Here is a 21977-nt window from a genome sequence, read left to right as displayed (position 1 = left end):
TTCAATATATTTTTTAAAAAAATTAACTTTTAAAATTATAAGTTCTTTCTATTTTCTAATCAAACAATTTTATTAGCTTAAAATAAGTTAAAAAATTAATAAATTATAAACTGATAAAAAGTTGTTCTAGTTTAATATGTAATCTTGAATATTCAAGTGTCAATAATGCAATTATTCATAGAGAAAGCTTTGGGACTCATGTACTTGAACATAATTGCTTTTAGTACAAAATACATGTAGTATAAACTAAAAAATAAATTATAAACTTATATTTTCAAATGTGTTTTAAAATATTTCTAATATATGCAACATTGCACAAAATAAAAACTAATATAAAATAAGTTTTTATAAAAAAATGTAGCATAATAATATTAATACATTAAATAATATTGAATTGTGTAAATTTTAATAAAAAAAAATATGTATAAACTTTTGTCCTTTATAATATTGTCCAAATTTAAAAAAAAAATAAAAAATCCTAAACGACGCCGTTAACTGTTACTTGATCAATTTTAATATACGCTAGTACCAAGATGGAATTTGACTCTTCTAAAAGAAAAAGTTATTTAAAGTTTTAATAATTTTATTAGTTATCACCTTTTAATGTGCAAACTTCTCTTTAGGAACGATTCTTGATATACTGTATAATATAATAATGCCAACTGCTAAGGCTTGGCTGGAAATATAAAAAAATTAGCCATCCCTCCACTTTCTCTTTAATGTAAGAGTAGTTTTCCGTACACTTGTAATATTTATTTTATTGCAACTATTCTCTTTAATTAGTAACTTTTTAATTTTTTAATATGAAAAATATAATTTAATTAAAAAATGTCCATACAAATATCGGATATGAATTATTTTAAAGAAAAATTAAATACTCCTAGGAATACTAAAAAAAGTGAGTTATAAAATTGAATATGCTAAAAACATATGAGTGGATATATGACAAAAAAAATAAAATAAGAAATAATTATATACAAGTGAATGAATAATATCAATAGAAAAAAAAAGACATAAAATTAATTAAAGTGATTTAGACATGTATAAAAAAAACTAAGTCGAATATATTAAAAAGAATAATGAATATCATAATTTTTAGTAAGGTGAAAAGAGATAAAGAGTGATCTAAACAAATTTTGGAGTAAATTATTAAAACATATTTTATGATAAATGATATTTCTTGTAAATTTAATTTTTTATTAAATTTAATAATACGGTCTGATTTAATCTTTATCACATAAGATAAATTTAATTATTTTTATTTTATTAAGTTACTAAATTTTTTAGTATTAAAAATATATATTTTTATATATTTTTAATTTTTATTTTTTTAAATATTATTTAAATTTAATTTAAATTTTAAATCTTGATACATTAATGATATTATATATATATATATATATAAAATAAATTTTAAGATTGTTGTAGTTTTAATTTGATTTTTTATTTTTAAATTTTGATGTATCATATAATTATAGATTATGTATCTTAGTTTTAATACTTTATTTATATATGTTTTTAAATTTTTAAAAGTCCTCTTTATTTAATTTATTCTTAATTAATATACCTAAAATGGATAATTACTAGCTCAATAGAGTCGAGTTCGGGTATATATATATATATATATATATATATATATATATATATATATATATATATAATATTTTAGTATATAAATGCCAAAGTTTTCTGAAGGTTAATTCCCTTGACTTGTTGGAATTATTAGACTGAAATAAGATTTGGGCATATAAAATAAGAAGTTAAAAATTTTTAGAGACTTTAATTTTTGAATATAAGAAAAAAAATTATTTGATTTTTTTTATTAATTTAACTTTACAGTATATAACTATTTATAATTAATGTAATACTTTTTTTATAAACTTTAAAAAAATGGACTCTTGTCATCGAAATTGTAACTCGATAAAGTAATTATGTATGAAGTTTGTTTTAATGTTTTATTCTTTATTTTAAATAAAATATTATAATTTATAATATTTGACTTTAATATCTTAATGTTAAAATTTTATTAGTATTTTCTATATTTATTGTAATCTCATATTATATTTGAAAATTTTTAAATAATACTTTATATTGAATTGGAAAAAATATAAATTGTATTATAATTAATTAAACTTTGGACAATGAAGATGGGTACACGAATTTAGTCATCGAAATCAAAATTGTTATAGAAAAACAAAAGCAAACAATTATTTAAAATATGGGTATAAAGATGGGTAATCATAATACCTTACATTTTATTCTTTATCATAAACATGTTGCTCCGTTATAGAAAAATAATTAAGTTCTATATGTTTTTCATGTTCATTTAAGATTGACTTAAATATATGGAAAAAGAAAACCATTATAAATATTTTTATTTTTAAAAAAATTCGAGGCAAATAAGAAAAATATTATTGGCATCCCCAAAACTTCAACATAGTCATGTTTTTATTTATTTTTATACTTTCGTTGATCTTATAATTTCAGAATCACAATAAATATTTTCTAATTTCGTACCTGTGTATTTTCCTTTTAGTAGTTTATTTGTTAAAATATTTAAAATATCCCCTTAACCTTAATATCCACACTTTGCATTTTAAAACATCCATATTATCTAAGCCTACGCAATTCACTAAATTTTGACGTTATTTTTGTTAATTTAAGCTTTATTTGATGGTTTTTATTTTATTTTATCCATGACTACTAGTCTATGACATGGAGGCATTTCTCTGTGTAGTGGGAAAAAAAAAATCCCTATTTCAGTGGCCAGCGTTTATAAATCAAAAACAAAAGAGAAAATTAATAATATAACTTGAACTTTAGGCATCTATTCAGATTCTTACTCCTTCAAAAACAAAAGAAAGCTAGTAAATCAAAACAAATTCTTAAAATCATTTTTATATATAAATATATTTTACAAATAAATTTGAATAACTTTTACCAAGGGAATTTTTATTTTGTAAGTAATTGGATGTGTTAATATAAAAGTACTTGTTTTGTATGATTTCAAATAAGGAAAAAATAAGAATAATCTCGCTCACTTCATCTTGTACTTGTCCTTTTAAATTAAAGTTAGTATCGTATCTAAATAAAACTAAAATTGAATAAAACAAAACAGAAATAAGCATAGCGAAATCCATTACAAGGAATTCGTGACTTAACGTCAATTTATTAACTGTGGTTATCAATGGCCAACAAAATATTTAGAAAATAATATTTAATGTTGGTTTTAGTAACCGGCCACAAAAAGTATGGAATTTAGTGTTAGTTTTGTGTAACTGTTACAATAAATACATAATTAAAAGTTAGTTTTATATAACTGTCACAAATAATATAAAATTTAGTGTCGATTTTGTATAACTGCGGTAAAAAGTACAAAATTTAATGTTAATTTTGTATAACTGTTGCAAAAAATGCAAGATTTAACATCAATTTTGTGTAACCACCACAAAAAGTGTGAGATTTAGCATGGTCTTATGTAAGTGCCACAAAAATATGAAAAAATATAAAGAAAACCTCTTTGTCCACACATTCTTCATCACTTTTCACCCTACCTCTTTATTATTGAGTTCCACCATCACCTTCCTCTCCGCCTTTGTTGTCACTTCACCATTGCTAGTCTGTCACTGCTGCCACCACCGTCAAAGTGTTTTTTTTTCCAAATGTGACAACCAGTTTTTGGTAATCCTCTATTATCTTTTTCACTTTCTCTAAATAGCTCTCTTTCAACGATTTTACACTATAAAATATCACATACACACATATATAATATGTTGTGGTGTTAAAAAATGAATGAAATGTGAACCCAAATAGAGAAAGAAGAAATGAGCAAAAGATGCAAAAAAAACAAGAGAAAAGTGTAGAAGCTAAAATTTAAACAGGGTGGTGTTTCTCATCGCCCAGTCTTGTATTTGAATTTTAAAATTTAGCAGCGGTTCAAAACCATCACTAAATAACTCTCACAAACTTCAAAATTTAGCCATCCAAATATTTGAATTTCAAAATTTAGCAGCGATTTAAAACCGTCACTAAATAACTGTCGCAAATTTCAAAATTTAGTGGCGGTTCAAAACCACACAAGTTTAGTTTTGTGTCGCCAAGTTTAACATTGTTTATATAATCGCCGAAAAATTACTAATAAACTAAGTTATAACTTATAAGTATTGTTAACTGCAAGCACCTTGTTTATAATGATTTAGGCTTGATAAGTCTTAGACTTTATATATTTTGAATTTTATTAATGTCTAAATTATTATTATCATAATCAAAAATTTCATCTCATATAACACATATTATCATAATACATATTAAATAAAAAGATTTTTTTTCCAGTATTGTTTAAAGCTGAGGCGAAACATGAAGTTTCAAAAACATATGAAATGCGCCCGATCTCAACACATGGCAAAATCCTAGGATGATTTTCTTCTAATGCAAAGGTAAAACATGCTTAGGTTTCGTCATATATCAAAATGTTTGTGATCTAGTTTATTTTAAAATTTTAGAAAATTAATTTTTATATAAAAATAAGTTATTTAAATTATTTAATATACATATTTTAATTAGATTTAAAGATTTAAAAATAATTTTATTTAAATTAAATTTAAAATTTCTTTTATTTAATAAGTTTCATATAAGGAAGGGGTGAAATTGGATCCGAATCCCCTCTAGTTATAGCGAAAATTAAACATTCAGTTTCATTTTCACTTAAGCAAAAATGGATTCGTTAAGTGAAAATGCAGAAAATGACAAAAAAATTTCTTACACAAAATTAGCTAAAGCGCGAAATTAAGCAAAAAGAAATGAGTAGCCTAACTTAGAATTGGGCAATGAGAATGAGCAATCTTTTGTAGAATTGGGAAAAGAGAATGAACATTTTTTTGGACTGTGATTGGGCAATAATAATGGGGAGTCATTTAGAATTGGGCAATAAGAATGAACAATCTTTTATTAGAATGAATAACGATGAAAACAAATGAATAATTGGTAATCTCACTTAGTCTTATGTGAAATGTAGAATTGGGCAAAGAAAATGAACAACATTTGGATTGTGATTGAGCAATGAGAATGAATAATCTTTTTGAATTGGGTAAATAAACAAATGTATTTGAATCCCTAACCAACTTAAATTGAAGATTGAACAAGACAAAACATTAAAGATTATAAAAGGAGACTTACCACTATAAGATTCTTTCTTTAGTAGAAAGTGTACTTAGTGTGTTATAAGAATAACAGTCTTGCCTTTTAGAGATCCCCTCACACTTTCCTGTATACATGGACTCTAATTTAGAATTTTGCTAAACTAACAAAGCATAATTATATTTATGTAAATAAATAGCTATGTTTAATTTTGGCCATCCTCTTTGCTGGTGGTGTCAAATTTATTATTTCATCATGAAAATAGTTTAGTTAATCTCAACACACTTATATCTTACTAATTACACAAACTGAATTCTAGATTATTTCTTGACTGCAAGTAACAAGCATTATAGAATGCTGAGAGTGCAAACAATAACAAAGATTAGATAAACCACACAATACTTGTTTCATATTGCCTATATTCCCCACAATGCACAACAACGACAACCTACTACATGTTCTGGAAGCAAACTCATGTAACACATCGTTAGTTACTGTGATGAAAACTATAACCGTTAACTACTTCTGAACATTCTCCAACTTGAACCCTATGATCCCACGCTCTCGCACAGGGGAAATCAGAGAGAATCCTTGTTGAAATTGCGCACACCAAGCTTTTATTCAAAATAACTCTTAGAGACAATGACTTGTAAAACGACAAATCTAGAAATTGAATGAGAACTTAGACGCGTGCAGTCTTTGTCGAACAGGTAGTGACAACGGTGTGCGAGAAAAACCTAAATGAAAGCCTATGTGTTAGGTGCAGAGGACCAATTTTCAATTTTATAAAATAAGACTACATAACAACAAATGAAATACTAAGGATTAAATAGTAAAGAATTCCTTAGGGACGCACATGAGGAACTTTAAACCTTCCTCACACTAAAACCCACATCAAGGTGAAGGGTAATTGATTAACCATTAGCTCTAGTTTATTGTATCATTTATGTTTGTCTCTTTGACCAATCATTAGAAGAATTTTGATCGATTAATCGCTTGATAATAGAGAAGAACATCCCTCGCTCAAACCATTGGCACTGTTGCTTCTCCTATTTGAAAAAAAAGGTTCTTTTTTCTCTATTTTTGTTCACTCTTTACTCTCTAAAATCTCCTAAACACCAACTATGGCTTGCAAAAGAAACTCAAATCAAGAATCCTTTAGAAGAAAAAGCTCCAAGCACACTCACAACATTTAACCCCATGCTAAGGAACCTTTCTTAGAAGCCACTCCTCCAAGTACCCAAACTGTGACCAGGAAGGAGGTGATAACCTTAAAGGTACTTGACACCCAATACTTTGTTAATGATGAATTTGACTTCATTACAATTTTGAAGAATTTAGAGCTGACTACCTTCTTAGAAATCAAGAAACCAATGTATCCAGATCTTGTTCGAGAATTTTACAGTAACCTTAGCCTTCAAAAAGGAGTTATGACATCATAGGTGGTGAGGATTGAGATTAAAATCAAGCAAATTCTGTGGTAAAAGCTGACAACTCTACCTTGTGATGGTCTCAAATTTAGTGGTGACTGACCTAGCAAAAAGTGGATTATTTAGACAAAATTTCACAAGCTTGAGGCCAAGACATCTCTTTTGCTAAATGATAGTCCCTTGAAAAGGACTACAACAAGCTGTTTACACACAAAAAATCGTCTTCTCCACTATGCTTTGGTAAAGGGTTTACTTCCTCTCTTTAGTAATCATGCATATCTTATAAATAAAGATGTTCTTTGAATCTGGACAATGCTTAATGGTATAACCATTAACTGGGGTTATTATGTGAGAAATCATATGCTTAAGGCAGCTAAAAGCAAAAGTGGTGGTATGCCTTATGCTATGTTTCTCACTAAAATTTTTGAGCACTTTGATGTTCCTCTTGATTAACAAAAGAAGGAAGATGCAGAAACATATAAAATGTTTGGGTAAAGAATATTATCTTAGATAGACATTAAACTCAATAGAGAAGTGTACTATGTTGTTCGTCAACTTGGTGGTGACCTTCTTCATGAAGAAGAGCTTCCAAAAGATAAAGAATAAGAATATGGCTCCTCTGCTCCTCCTCCTGACTTAAATGCACCATCATACATGGTGGCCTTTATGAATGAGATGTAGATTCATAATACCAGCGGCTTGATGTTCTAGTTGCACAAGTGTAGGAGATTTTTGTAAGTTACTAACTGCAGCTCAGAGGCAGCCAACTAATCTATCATGTAAGGTTTGTCCCCCTCTATATAAAATAATTTAGCAATATATAATATTTGTAGGAAAATGCCAAAAATTGATTTATTGAAAGCAAAGAAACATATGATGAAATCCGATGCATAACAAAGTAACAAAGCAATGAAATGAGAGAGATTAAAATACAATGAAAATCAAGCCATGTAATGAGAAAATTATTTGTTTGTGTTATAAATGCAGAGAACATCCCAAAATGTTTGAAGAAAATGCTTGTTGTTCTTGATGCAAATGAGTTACTCGCTTGTATAACTCAGTCCCCTCCAAAGAATCTCAATTCAGATAATTTCATTACACATTGAGCAATATTCAATAGGCCTTTTTATGTCGAATTTCTGAATTTCTACATCAAAAAATTTGATGTCAGTATATGGATTTCAAAAAACAAAAAAAATACTAAGGAAGTCATTGAATATTTGATGTCAAAAATGAAGCAAAAGTTGCTTTTTTGCTTGGATGATTCTTATTGTACTACCACTAATTTCAAGACCCAAGAAACTAAAAAAAAAAAAAAAAAGCTAGTTGTTTTTAAGAATCTTAGGAAAATTTGGGAGCATTGTAATCCTAATCTTCCAAGAGAGAAGGGATACTACAATCAATCCAACACATTACTCTTGGATGATTATCCATATAAAACATTACATAATCCTCCACACAACTCAATATTTCCACTTATATTTGATCCTTACTATAAAAATGATAATTCACTAGCTACTAGATGTGATCTGCGAGAACATCTAAATAGATTGTCAAATGCTGAAAATGTTCTTAACTATGTAGAGCAATATTCATTTGGTCAAAAACTTATTAATGATACAAATCCGTCTTGAAAATTCTACTGCAAGGTTATAGCTAGTCTTGATAAAAGTGTTGGTGGACATTTGGCCAGCTAAATAAGACACAACAAATTTTCAAAGCATTTAGTTCTCTCCCCCCTTCTTCAATCACAATTGTTCCTCAATTCAACAACTTGTGTTTGTTACTTGTCTTTGTTTATTATAAAAGTTGTGATATGATATTATTTGTATTATTAAATAAAAAAAAATCACTTTTGATAATTATAATCACTTTTGTTGTGTCTCATTTAGTAGGTCAAATGTCCACCAACATTTTTATCAAGACTAGCTATAACCTTGTAGTAGACTTTCCAAGATGGATCTATATTATTAATAGGTTTTTGATCAAATGGATGTTGCTCTACATACTTAGGAACATTTTCAGCATTTGATAATCCATTTAGATGTTTTAGCATATCACCTCCAGCAGCTAGTGAATTATCGTTTTTATAGTAAGGATCAAATATAAGTGCAAAAGTTTGAGTTGTGTGGAGGATTAAATAATTCTTTACATGGAGAATCATCTAAGAGAAATGTGTTGGATTAATTGTAGTATCTCTTCTTCCTTAGAAGATTAGGATCACAACGCTCCCAAATTTTTCTAAGATCTTTAAAAACCAATGGTTTTTTTTTTTTCATTTTCTTAAGTCTTGAAATTAGTAGTAGTACAATAAGATCCATCCAAGCAAATATTCAATGACTTCTTTAGTATTTTTTTTTTGTTTCTTGAAGTCCATATACCGACTTCAAATTTCTTGATGCAGAATTCAGAAACTCGACATAAAAGGCCTCTTAATATTACTCGATGTGTAATGAAATTATCTGGATTGAAATTATTTGGAGGAGAGTGAGTTATACAAGGGAGCAACTCATTTACATCAAGAACAAGAAGCATTTTTTTCAAACATCTCATGATGTTCTCTGCATTTATAACAAAACAAAAAAATTTCTTATTACATGACTTGATTTTCATTATATTTTAATGCCTCTCATTTCATTGCTTTGTTATGCATCAAATTCTATCTTATGTTTCTTAGCACCACAATAGTTAGCACTAGTTATAGTTACTTTTTTTGGTTAGTTTGTCAAAAAGATGGTTAATCTCATGGTTAACTAACCATAGTTACATTATTGTACTTTGCTAACAAATTATTCATTGATTTCAAAATATTTTGGTTATTGAATCATTTCTCTGAGTTTTCTTACGATGTGAATTTCTTTGCTTTCAACAACTTTTCCATTAGTTTTTGACATTTTCTTACAAATATTATATGTTGCTAAATTATTTAATATGGAGGCGGACAAACCTTACTTGATAGATTAGTTGGCTACCTCTAAGCTGCAGTTAGCAACATACAAATATCCTACATCTGTATAGCTAGAACATGTATGGTGGTGCATTTAAGTCAAGAGGAGGAGCATAGGAGCCATATTCTTATTCTTCATCTTTAGGAAGCTCTTCTTCATGAAAAAGGCCACCAGCAGGTTGACGAACATCATAGTACACTTCTCCATTGGGTTTAATGTCCATCTGAGATAATATTCCTCACCCAAATATTTTATATATTTCTGCATCTTTTTTCTCTTGTTGGTCAAGAGAAACATCAAAGTACTCAAAAATTTTAGTGAGAAACATAGCATAAGGCAGGCCTCTTGTTGATTAAGAGGAACATCAAAGTGTTAAAAAATTTTAGTGAGGAACATAGCATAAGGCAGACTATCACTTTTGCTTTTGGTTGCCTTAAGCATATGATTCCTCACATAATAACCTCAATCAATGGTTATAATATTAAGCATTACCCAAATTAAATAACATCTTTATCTATAAGATATGCATGATTACAAAAAGGAGGAAGTAAACTTGTTACCAAAGCATAATGGAGAAGACAATTTTATGTGTGTGAATAGCTTGTTATGGTCCCTTTCTGAGGACTATCATATACCAACATAGATGTCTTGACCTCGAGCTTGTCGAATTTTGCCAAAATAACCCACTCTTTGCTATGTTGATCACCACTAAATTTAAGACCATCATAAGGTAGAGTTGTCAGCTTTTGCCAGAGAATTAGCTCGATTTTAATCTCAATCTCCACCATTTATGACGTCACAACTCCTTTTCAGAGGCTAAGGTTATTGTAGAATTTTTGAATAAGATATGGATACACAGGTTTCTTAATTTCCAAGAAGGTAGTTAGCTATAGATTCTTGAAAATTGTAATGAAGTCAAATCCATTTTTAACAAAGTATTGGGTATCAAAGACCTTTGGGGTTATCACCTCCTTCCTAGTCACAGTTTGAGTACTTAAAGAAGTGACTTCTAAAAAGGGTTCTTCAGCATAGGGTTGGATGTTGTAGGTGCGCTTGGAGTTTTTTCTTTTAGAGGATTCTTGATTTGAGTTTCTTTTGCGAGTTATAGTTGGTGTTTAGGAGATTTTAGAGAGTAAAGAGTGAACGAAAATAGAGAAAAGAGAACTTACATTTTCAAAAAGGCGAAGCAACGACGCCAATGGTTTGGGCGTGAGATTTTCTTCTTTGTTATCTAGTAATTAACTAATCAAAATTCTTTTAATGATCAGTCAAAGAGATAAACATAAATGATATAATAAATTAGAGCTAATGGTTAATCAATTACCCTCCACCTTGATGTGGGTTTTAGCGTGGAAAAGGTTTAAAGTTCCTAACGTGTGTCCTTAGGAAATTTTTTGCTATTTAATCCTTAATATTTCATTTGTTATTATGTAGTTTTATTTTATAAAATTGAAAATTGTTCCTCTGCACCTATCACACAGGCTTTCATTTAGATTTTTTTTGCACATTGTAACATCCCCTTATCATTTTCCCTATAATTAGTGTGAATTTAATGTTAATAAGTGTTGGGATGTATTTGGTAGGGTTTTGGATGAGTTTGGAGGTGTTTGGGTACAGAGGATCTCGCCCAGGTGAGCATGGGTCACCCAGGCGAGCACGCACAAGTGAAAATGTATGCTCTTGGGTCCTCATCTCGCTCAAGCAAGGTGGAGCTCGCTTAAGCGAGCTTATCAGAGAAGAAAGTTCTAGACCACTGTCTGCATATCTCGCTCAAGCGAGCTTGTGGTTGCTCAAGCAAGCTTGTGATTGCTCAAGTGAGATGACGTCGCTCAAGCGAGACGCGCAAGATCTGAGGGTATTTAAGAAATTTTCAGCATGAAAATTCATTATCATCCGAAAACCACGTCCCTCCATCTCATTTTCTCTTATCTCTCTCCTTTTTAGTGAGATTAAAGTCGTTTCTCTCCATGAATGAGTTTCGACTTGAGTTCTAAACGATCTGAGGTGAGTTTCTACGGTAAAAATCTTAGTTTTACTGTTCATTTTGGTTTTTGGATCCTGATATATATCTCTTAATACTCAGGCTATCTTCGGTTGGAAAGTTTCCTCCTTTTACTATAGTTGTTCGTAAGCTCGTCCTCGAGGTAAGGAGAGCTCTATTTTATCATTTGGATAAAGTAGTATTATAAGCTCATAGAGCATTATTGTGAGAGTATGGAAGAATATTAGCTGAGTATGAAACGTAGTATACCCTTTGACTTTTCTAATAATAGGATACACGAAACCCTTAGTATATACATGTATAGGGGTATAGTTAGATCCCCAGCAATCATCACCTACGTCTATGAATTCCATGACCACGACCTTTTTGGAAATCCCACCCGATGGACCGTTGAGAGGGTTTTTGGGACAGAAGTTGAGGCTGATCCTGGCGATAGTTATCTGGGTCTGGATGATGACCTAGACTTTGATGATCTAGCTGCACTAGAGGGTTTGGATTCTGAAGATGATTAGGGCTGAGATTGCTCTGGGATCTATTTTGTAGGGTTTGATAATGTACATTATTGTAAGAACTGTATATTTTGACAGTATTTGTAATTAAATGTATAATCTTTACTTTCCATTTATGTTTCTGGAAAATTCTAAAGTATGAGTTATTGTATTATTTCACTCAATGAGTATGAAACAATTTAACTAAACGATTATAATCAATTTCAGCAAGATTTTCAATTGTGTTTGAATTTTAGACTAAAAATTAGACCAAATTGAACCATTTTTTTTTATTTGTATGAAATTTTGAGATAAAGACGTTACACACATCGTTGTCACTACCTGTTCGACAAAGCCTATACGCGTCTAAGTCCTCATTCAATTTCTAAATTTGTTGTTTTGCAAGTCATTTTCTCCGAGAGTTATTTTGAAGAGAAGCCCAATGTGGGTAGTTTCAACAAGGATTCTTTCTTATTTCAATCTGTGTAAGAGTGTGAGATCGTAGGGTTCAAGTTGGAGAACATTCAAAAGAAGTTGGCAGTTGTAATTTTCATTACTGTAGCTAACGATGTGCTGCATAAGTTTGCTTCTAGCACAGGAAGTGGGTTGTCTTTTAAATGAACACTTTTGCGTTTTCTCTCTTAGTCTTCTCTTCTTCTCCTCATGACTAATACTCTCTCCCCAACTTCCATATTTAACCATATTTAACTTCTATATTCAACATTCTTTCTTCTATCGTACCTAACTCCTTTCTTCCTCTCTCAACTTCATCTTTCTTTCACCCCATACCTAACTCCTCTCTTTCTCTTTCTACTCTCACCTCACCTCCCCTTATACCTATCTCTCTCTCTCTCTCTTCTTTATACCCAACTCTCCACTTTCCTCTTCCTTTATCACCATTCCTATACCACCTTCTCTCATTATCTCCATTCATCCTCAGTCTTCTCTTTCTTCCATACCCAGCCTCCAGCTTCTCGAATGTTCAAAATTTACTTATGCCAAAAAAATTCATTTAAATTAATTTACAAAATTTATTATTATTATAATTTTTATTACTATATTCTCAAAGTTGAGAGAACATTTTAATGTTTATAATATTTTAAAATTTTAAAAATATTTATATACTTTTTAAATACACTATTATCCTTCGTTATAATTATACATATTTAATATAATATTAACAGTAATTATTATTTAACATATAAAAGTTATAAAATGTCTTCTGAATTTTAAAGTACTATAAAAATTATTTATTATTATTATTATTCTTAACTCTGTATCAGAAAAAAGACCAACTCTTGAAAGAAAATTATTGAAGCAGTGAATCCATTTAGCATATATATGCAATAAAACTATTTAATATACTGTGTGGAACAAAATTACCACTTAAAATATTGGTTTTGTTAATATCAATAAAGCCTTTTTATTTTTGTTATTTAAAATAAAACCTAAGAATTATTGTTATCATTTTTATTAATTAATCATCGGTAAATTATAGAAAAACCATTGAAACTAATATGAGCGGTTTATTAAAAGGGAATTTTTAACTAAGCACTTTGAAAAATGTATAAACCACACAATCTCATAGTAATGAATATGGGGATCTATATCCAGTTAAATGAAAAATGAAGCAGAAACACCTTAAAATGATTGCTTAAACCTTTCAATTGATTAAAGGGTCACAAAACCATAGCATGCAAAAGGTGCACAACTACACAAAATAAAGAGTTAGTAATTTGAAATCACATCCCTTTCTAAGGTGGTAAGGATGATCCATGCATTTCTGCACACAAAAATCTAAACATCCTCCACCTCATTTTCTGTACATTTTTATTCAGCACTAAGACCCAATAGGCTCACCTGGGACAAGAGAAGTGAGAAAACAGTTACAAAAAGAATAATTTCCAATGTTGTTTGACCCTTTTTGTTGATTCATTTACAATTGGAAAAGGCTTGAGTAACTCTGAACAACATTGATCTACACTACAACATACATTAGCTGTGACTATAATTGATATAAAATTCACAAACTGTAAGGGGGTGAAGATGTTGGGAGGGAATGAACATATATTCCAGAAATGTGTATCCCGTCCTATATCACAAAATACCCTCCCAACTAGTGTGTGTCGGTGGTGGCCACTCTGGGCATGGATATCAATGTGTTGGTTAGTGCTGTCACTGCATTTTGAATACTTAGTCCTCTACAAAAACTTTGAAGATGAAATCACGAAACCGTCTCGAGTATAGCCTTGGATCAACCGCAGAGATTGAAGTCGGATCATATTGGAATGATTTATAAGCATGCTCAAGCTTTTTACTAATGTCGTAGTCTTGTAATATGTCTATTATCCCAAAGAATATGATAATCTCATATAACTCCCCTGTTGGTTCTCCAACGAGCTGAGGAGTGTCACAACTTCTTCGCATCGTCAATTCAGCCCGTGCTGGCATGCTTATGCCCAATTGAATCCACCTGAAACATGAAAAAAAAAATAATAATTATTTTCAGAACATGTCACCTTTCTTGACTGATGGGAATCAAGGTGGCAGTAAAAGCTTGAGTATTGGCGCAAGATAAGCATTAATGCAGATTGGAGGGGTCAAATAAAGGGGTGAAGTAAAAGTGAAGTATCAACAATGAATTTAGAAGCAATGCATGATATAACGGAAGCAAAACTGTCATGTCTAAGTTAAATAGGATTGCTACATGTATGTTGCATCAACAAATAGTAATTGCAAAACAATGCTTTTCCTAGTTGGATTCCTATTGGTTTAGTCTCACAATTTAGCTAGCTATCTAAACCAGATTTATTAAGAATTTGAAACTTCTGCCATGAAGTGTTGATAGACTACCGGCTAGGATCTACTACAAGACGATCCACATCCACTCCAGAAAGACGAGGGGCTCCATCATCAAAGCTACCATTTCCTGCAATGTATGTTCATGTATTCAGAAAAAATCCACATTGAAATAAAATTTAAGAAAATCCATCTATGATGAGATATAACCAGTTGGGGTTTGAGCGCCGGAACTGCGACCAGAAGGAGTAACAGTGTCACTACATGACATTCCTCGAAAGTGAAGACCTACCAACATACTGTAATCCATAATCCTCTCCTGTTCAAGAAAGTCACAGTCCCTATCCACTTGCCTGCATAAAGGAGTGTTAAAAAAATATAGTCATGATCTATTGACAGAGCAGCCAATAAAATGTGCTTAATGAAATAGAAGCTTGTATAGTGATTAAGTACCTGCAGAATTCTTGAAACCAAGACTTTCGCAAATGAAATATATAATTTAGATCAAGGTCTTTCAGTGTTGTTGTAGGCTCTATTTCTGCCTCAGGTTTGTCTGTTGAGCGACCAAAGGTCGAACCTTTCAAATCAAAGCGCCTATGGATGGCATATTGTGAGCAGAATAGATTTCCCATGATGACAAATCGAACCTGAAATTTATCAAGGGTAATCAATTATAATCTTTTGTCAAAATAAAAGTTTATATAAACCTCAGCAGCATTACCTTCTTTTGTGCAGTTCCTGTTAGCTTAACACAATGGAGGCCAAAGAACTTTGTGACTAGTGTGTTCTCAAAAGCCCGAACATGTTTGTAGTAACCAGGCAGCATTCTCAGAAAAACCTGCAATCATTTTTAAATAGTCTTGAATGAACTATCTTTTAGTAGATAATAAAAAGTAACATTTATAACAAGAAACAACTGAAAACTATCACATCAAAGAGACCTGTTGAATGGCAAAGAAGTAAGTCTGAAAAGGCTTTTAAATTAGTTCAAAAGCATATAATGTTCAAAGTTTATGATACATTTTCTTTAGTAATGCTCAGTATTGTTCCACAACTGTTCTGAAAACTCAGGATTACTGGTGAAACTTTCTTATTCTTGAAAAGCAAGGTGAGGACAGTGTATGGTTAGAATTATAACACCTTGAGGCTTATATTCAATCTATCCAACTAAAAGGGAACTCACCTTTACTTCTGATTTCTTCATGGTCTTTATCATGTAACGGTCATCATTGGTCAAATAGAAAAAGCTTCCACTTTTTCCAGGGGACGAGAGCTCCCGAAGTGCATCGTTCCCACATAATGATATCATGTAATCAGCAGGATCTACTTTGAACAACTTTCTGAGAGCCCTGCAAATAGATAAGAAATAAACAATCAGGATCTAGGAATTAGGATACATAAATAGTTATAGTTCCAATAGTTAGGGACTCTTTGTGATGTAAATTTACAAGAGCAGAATTAGAAGATTCAGATACAAAATGTGGTTCAGCTAATTAACAAACATAATTTAGTCTTGAGATTTTGATCAAAAGCTTACCTGAACACTACCGGGCAGTAGTCTTTCCATCGAAACTCGCAAGATGGGTGAGGTGGCGTGTGCTTGGATCCTTCTGGTGGAAATTTAGTCCATACTTTTTCTTTAGGATCGAATGCAGAAGACTTCAAATCAAGAGAGGTACTTGGAGCAGGTCTTCCAACAGCATGTCTGTGCTATGGCACAAGAAATTAATAACCGCACAGTTAAAATTAGAATCATGAAAGGGAATTTTCTTTTGCAAGTCCACATTCATCATTGCACCATACCCATACGGTGACACACAGTTATAAAGTAACTTAAATCCTCATCCTAGAAGACACAGTCTACCACTCAAAAAGAAGGAAAAAAAGCAAATGCAAAAAGGCTGCAGTGAACCAGAAAAATGAGAATAAATCAGAATTCACAGGAAAATAACTATGACCAGTTCAGTACCTGATACCAAGCTGCAGATTAAGCATGAGCTCATAATTCTTATGCCCTTTGGATATAGTCTCTCCTTGTTTCTTTGGAGCCTTCAACCTCAAATTTGGCACTCTTGGAACAGAACTATCAACCTGAGGGCTCCTTGAGCCATCATAACTGTAAGAGCCATCTTCAGAACTGTAATTACTAATCCTTCCATCCACTGACGTCCACCTTTGCCTCCCATTTGCATCAGTTCCCTTCTTACTCATCTTATCTTCCTCAAACCCAGGCACAGTCAAAGTCTTCTGTGAAGGAAAAATTGTGATTTTCTCATAAGAACAAACACTGCAATCAATCAAGTCCACAGAAAACAGCTCCTGAGGATCCCACTCCAAATTGCCATCAGAGGAAGAAGAAGGGTAATAAGTCCCACTTTGCTCCTTTGGATCTTTGCTCCAAACTCCAACATAGAGACTCCCATCACCAAACCTGAATGTTCCATTCCCCTTTGGCAACCCATCTTCCCAAGAACCATCATACCTGTTCCCACTGTTCCACACCATGGTACCATTCCCACAGAACAAACCATTCCTCCACTGGCCGACGTAATGGCTCCCATTCTTCCATTGGTACCTCCCATGTCCACTCTGCACCCCTTTCCTCCATTCTCCATCATACAAGTCCCCATTGGGATAACTCTGAGTCCCTTGACCCTGCCTCAACTCCATCACCCAACAACCTTTGTAGGTGTCCCCAGAAGAACCTATGTAAGAGCCCTTGCCATCCATGTAACCACTCTTGAAGTCACCCTCATAGGAGGCACCATTTGGCCAAGTAAACTTCCCTTTTCCCATGATGCCACCCTTTTGCCATTCTCCAACATACATGCACCCATCTGTCCATAGATACTTTCCATTGCCATAGGGACAATTGTCAAGCCATTGCCCTGTGTAGAAGTCACCATTGGGGAGAATCTTCTCAACATGGGATACCTCATCACCATGCCTTCCATCATCATCATCATCAACATGGGCAACAGACATTGATGTGAAGATGCTCTTTGCCCTCTTCCTTGGACCTGCTGATTTTCTAACTGCTGCTTCCCAAACCTTTCCCAAGCCTGTAAGCTCTTTGTTCATTCTTCTCCAAAAGCCTTCAACTTTGCCTCTTCCCACCCGCTCTCTCTCCCTCTTTCTCACACCCCACAATACCCTTTCGCCTATTATTCACCTTCTTCATCCATCAAACAAAATGAAAATACCTGTTGTCAATGCACAATGTTCATCACAGGAATCATTTTTGAAAGGTAAAGATGAAGAAGAGGAAAAACAAAGGGAATGGAAAATCAAAAACCAAAACCCATTAACAAGTTTGTTTCTTTTCCCCAGATTTTGGTTCTGTATAATGAATGGGTTGTATTCAGATTTTGAAAGAAACTGGTGCTGTAGGATTGACAGGGAAAGCAAAAAGGTTGGTTGGAACCTGTAACTGGCTTTTCTTTTCTTTTTTATTTTTTTATTTTATTTTTTTGCAATTTTTTATTCTAATATTCACTTTATTTTCTTTATTTTATTCTCTTTTCCTGCTTTTTGTTTGTTTTCTTTCTTTAGATGGTTTGGACCAAAGAGATTCAGCTCATCATTCTATTGATTCCGAATTTGGCTCCTAAAAGTAATAGCAGACTAGACAATTGGAAGAATGAGAGAAATGGTGGTGAGAGGATGTATTCATGTCAATGCCATTTTTAGCAACCTCCTCCTAATTTTGGTTTTCTCCTTCTTCTTCTATTTTCTTATACATAAAAATTCATTAAAGATACAATTGAAACCCTATTTAAAAGAGTTTATATAAAGTTAATAAAAATAAAAATAACAAATTTTATAAGTTCTTTTTAAACTTCTTTTAATAAACTATTTTGCATAATTTTGCTAAAATATTTTATTTTTAGTTTATTTTAAATGGTTTTACAATTAAATATAAGGTATATTTTTCATGTAATAAAATTTTATTAGATAATTACTTAATTAGGCTGTGTTTCAAATGCTGAGTATTGAATTTGAGGATTATAAATTGTAGTTTACTATTTTGTGCAGGATTAATCGTTTTCATTAAACTTGTTTCCTATTTATTTGCTGTGAAAGTGTCTTTTGTATAAGAATACGTTTACTTTGAAAAAAACAATATGGGACATTGTTGTGTAAAAAATAGGAGATGAAAAAACAATGAAAGGTTTCTTTTTGTTTGTTTGACATCACAAACAGAATGAATTTTATATAACAAAATGTGAATGGTCATTGGCATTTTTGAAGTGTTACATTACATTGTAGTGCCAATGTTTTCATGCCTCATGGAGCCAAAACATTTATTAAAGACATGCAAGATATAACTCAGCTACGCGCACTTGCTGCTTGCTTAGACTTTTCAAAAGTGAATGAGATATGTCAAAGAGTGTGAAATAAAATTTGTACCAACCTATCATCAATCATAAAAATAAATAAGGTAATGAACTCATTACACAAATTAATGAGGTAATCAACTTATTATACAAATTAATTCTAATGTTTTTCTTTTAAGTTAAAAAATAATAACAATGCACAAAACTCAAAAACATTAGGGGGGGTATTCTACTTTTCTGGTTTATGGGATATATGTTTGAAGTTTAATAGATGTACAAGGAACAGATATTCATTGGTGGCCAATAATAGGTTTTGTTTTCACTGCAAATGAGATTATTTAACCAGAAAGATTGAAACTTTTTTTTAAACAAACAAACATGTTTATTCATAATAATATGCAGATTTAATTATAAGTTCTCTTAAGACTTATGATAATTTTTTTGGTATACTCTAGAGGAAAGGAACGAGCTAGTCCCTTAACGTGTAGTGCACCCTAATTTTGTTATAAGGTAACTTCTCTTTCTGAGCTGTGTTCATTTAATACAAATATTATTTTTTTATGCATCAACCAAAAATTAAAAGTGCCCAAAAATCAAATCAAAAACACTGAAAATTGAATAATTATCAATTAAAATTATCAAGAATTTAATTAAATTGTGAATAGATTATTTTATATTAGTTTTAGTATTCTATTATTAAAACATATATTTAATTTTTAAGAAAAATATGAGATTATTTTAATTTATGATTTATACTTTAGATTAAGTTGTAATTTATAATAGAATTCAATGCTTCAAAATAATTTTTATAGTTATTATATATTTCATTTTTTATTTAATAAACATTATCTCTTAAACAAAAATAGTTATTAAAAATATTTACTTACTAATTTAAAACTCTATTCATACTCTAATTAACAATATTTTATTTATATACTATTAAAAAATTAAATTTGTGTTTCTTAACAAAATAATTCAATTCAAACCATAAAATATTAGTTCATATTAGTTTAATTTTAATATAACTTTTAAATCAATCTAAATTGAATCGAATGTTTTATTTGTATTTGGTTCAAAATATTCAATCCTACAATAAAGTCTTACACCACTGAATTAACCATTGGAGTTAAAAGTGATAAATTTATTGATTCTATTATAGAAAAATATATCAAAAATAAAAAAAAATTTCAACTAAGAGTTAAAATGTTAAAAAATTATTCAAAATAATATTAAAAAAACCTTAAAATAAACAAAGGTATTTTATTCAAACAAATATTTTAAATAGTAAAATAAACTTTTAACTAATTAAAAATATAATCAATCCAATAACTATAAACATGTAATTTTTGCATATATAAAAGGAGTGTTAGTAACACGTTTTTTTATTATTAACTAAATTTATTAAAAATATCAAAATATTAAATTAAGAATAAAAAAGTATAAAATTTATATAATTTTTATAATTTTTAATAAATTTTAATTAACAAGTAAAGATGTGTTAAAAATAAATATTACTGGCATTTTTTTCGTAAAGTATTATATACTAACACCATGAATCTAACATAAGCGTTAATACATAATAATCTCTTGCTTATCCATTTATTTTTATAACGATCAAAATTATAACATAAATTTATTTATACTGTGTTATAATTGTATGTAATAAAAATATTTAAAAAAAACTATCAAATTTCAAGTTAATGTTAAACACTTAAACAACTATATATCTTTTACACATAAAAAATAGTTTAATAGATAGGTTTATTCAATACATTTAATTGAACAACTTAGAAAGTTTTAGTTAATTTTTCAACTTTTCACTAACATTGAATACACTTGTAATCTAATAACTTACAAGAACCTGCAATTCTGATATATTGATGAGCAAATGCTTCAATTCTTAGGAAAAGTAACCTACATTTACAAAATATTAAACTCTATGCTAACCAATAAAGAACACATGTTGACATATATACTTATTAGCATCCTATAACATTTGATTTAGGTGGGGTTGTGAATAAATTTGCAGATGACACCTTTAATTTTCAATCAATATGAAATTAGTGATATAATATATATAAATTTGCAAGTATGATTAATTATTATTGAGATAACGGGGAATATGTATATGGTCGACTAATTATTATTGTTTTTCTTCATTATACCCACTAATCATTAATTATTTTTATATTATTTTACAAAACTTTTCATAGCAAATTAATAAGTGTCAATTTTTCTGTTGCGTTGGGAAACATGTGAGCCACTCGGTGTTGCCATGCTATATAACACCTCATTAGAATACATATCGATTCAATTATAATAATAATAATAATATATATAATTTACAAATCAACGCTTATATTATTATAATACACAATGTAAGTGTGATTTTATTTTATTTTTTAGTTTTAATTGTTTTTATTTTATTTTTTAAATGTTTAAATTAATTTCTTATTCTAAAATTTTATCTAATAATTCATAAAATATAATGAAAGAATGAAAAATTAGTATTTTATTAAAAAAATTAATTTTAGTGTGGAGGACTTGATTTGAGCATTTTAAAAACTAGAAGAATTAAATGTGAGAAATTAAAATTAAGAAGACCAAAATTATGCATATATTAAAATGTAGAGACAAAATTACAATTAAATATTGAACATAAAATATCTGTTATATATACTTTTTATAATAATGAGTTATATTGTTATTATTTAAAACTTATATTAATATTATTTTAAAAAACAGATTAAAATTTTATTTTTTATCCAACTTTTTAACTATTAATACGATAAATATTTTATATTATAGAATACATCTTATAATAATTGTATGCCGAT

At 29.9% G+C, this 21977-nt stretch overlaps 1 protein-coding gene across 1 annotated transcript; it reads right to left on the bottom strand.

Annotated features, from left to right (window-relative positions):
* Nucleotides 1-13991: 13991 nt before the first annotated feature.
* Nucleotides 13992-18022, bottom strand: LOC113865464 (phosphatidylinositol 4-phosphate 5-kinase 6-like). Its single transcript, XM_027500037.1, has 8 exons — nucleotides 16773-18022; nucleotides 16341-16508; nucleotides 15987-16152; nucleotides 15525-15641; nucleotides 15257-15450; nucleotides 15014-15156; nucleotides 14858-14933; nucleotides 13992-14477 (listed from the first exon to the last, which is right to left on the bottom strand). Exons 1-8 carry the CDS (start codon nucleotides 17882-17884, stop codon nucleotides 14198-14200), a joined length of 2256 nt encoding a protein of 751 aa, XP_027355838.1. The 5' UTR covers nucleotides 17885-18022; the 3' UTR covers nucleotides 13992-14197.
* Between the last annotated feature and the right edge of the window lie 3955 nt (nucleotides 18023-21977).

Source organism: Abrus precatorius, unplaced genomic scaffold (assembly GCF_003935025.1).
Source record: "Abrus precatorius isolate BTA unplaced genomic scaffold, Abrus_2018 Scaffold4, whole genome shotgun sequence".
Taxonomy (NCBI): Eukaryota; Viridiplantae; Streptophyta; class Magnoliopsida; order Fabales; family Fabaceae; genus Abrus; species Abrus precatorius.
Note: the sequence above shows the minus strand (reverse complement) of the source record. Positions and strands in the feature narration are given on the sequence as shown.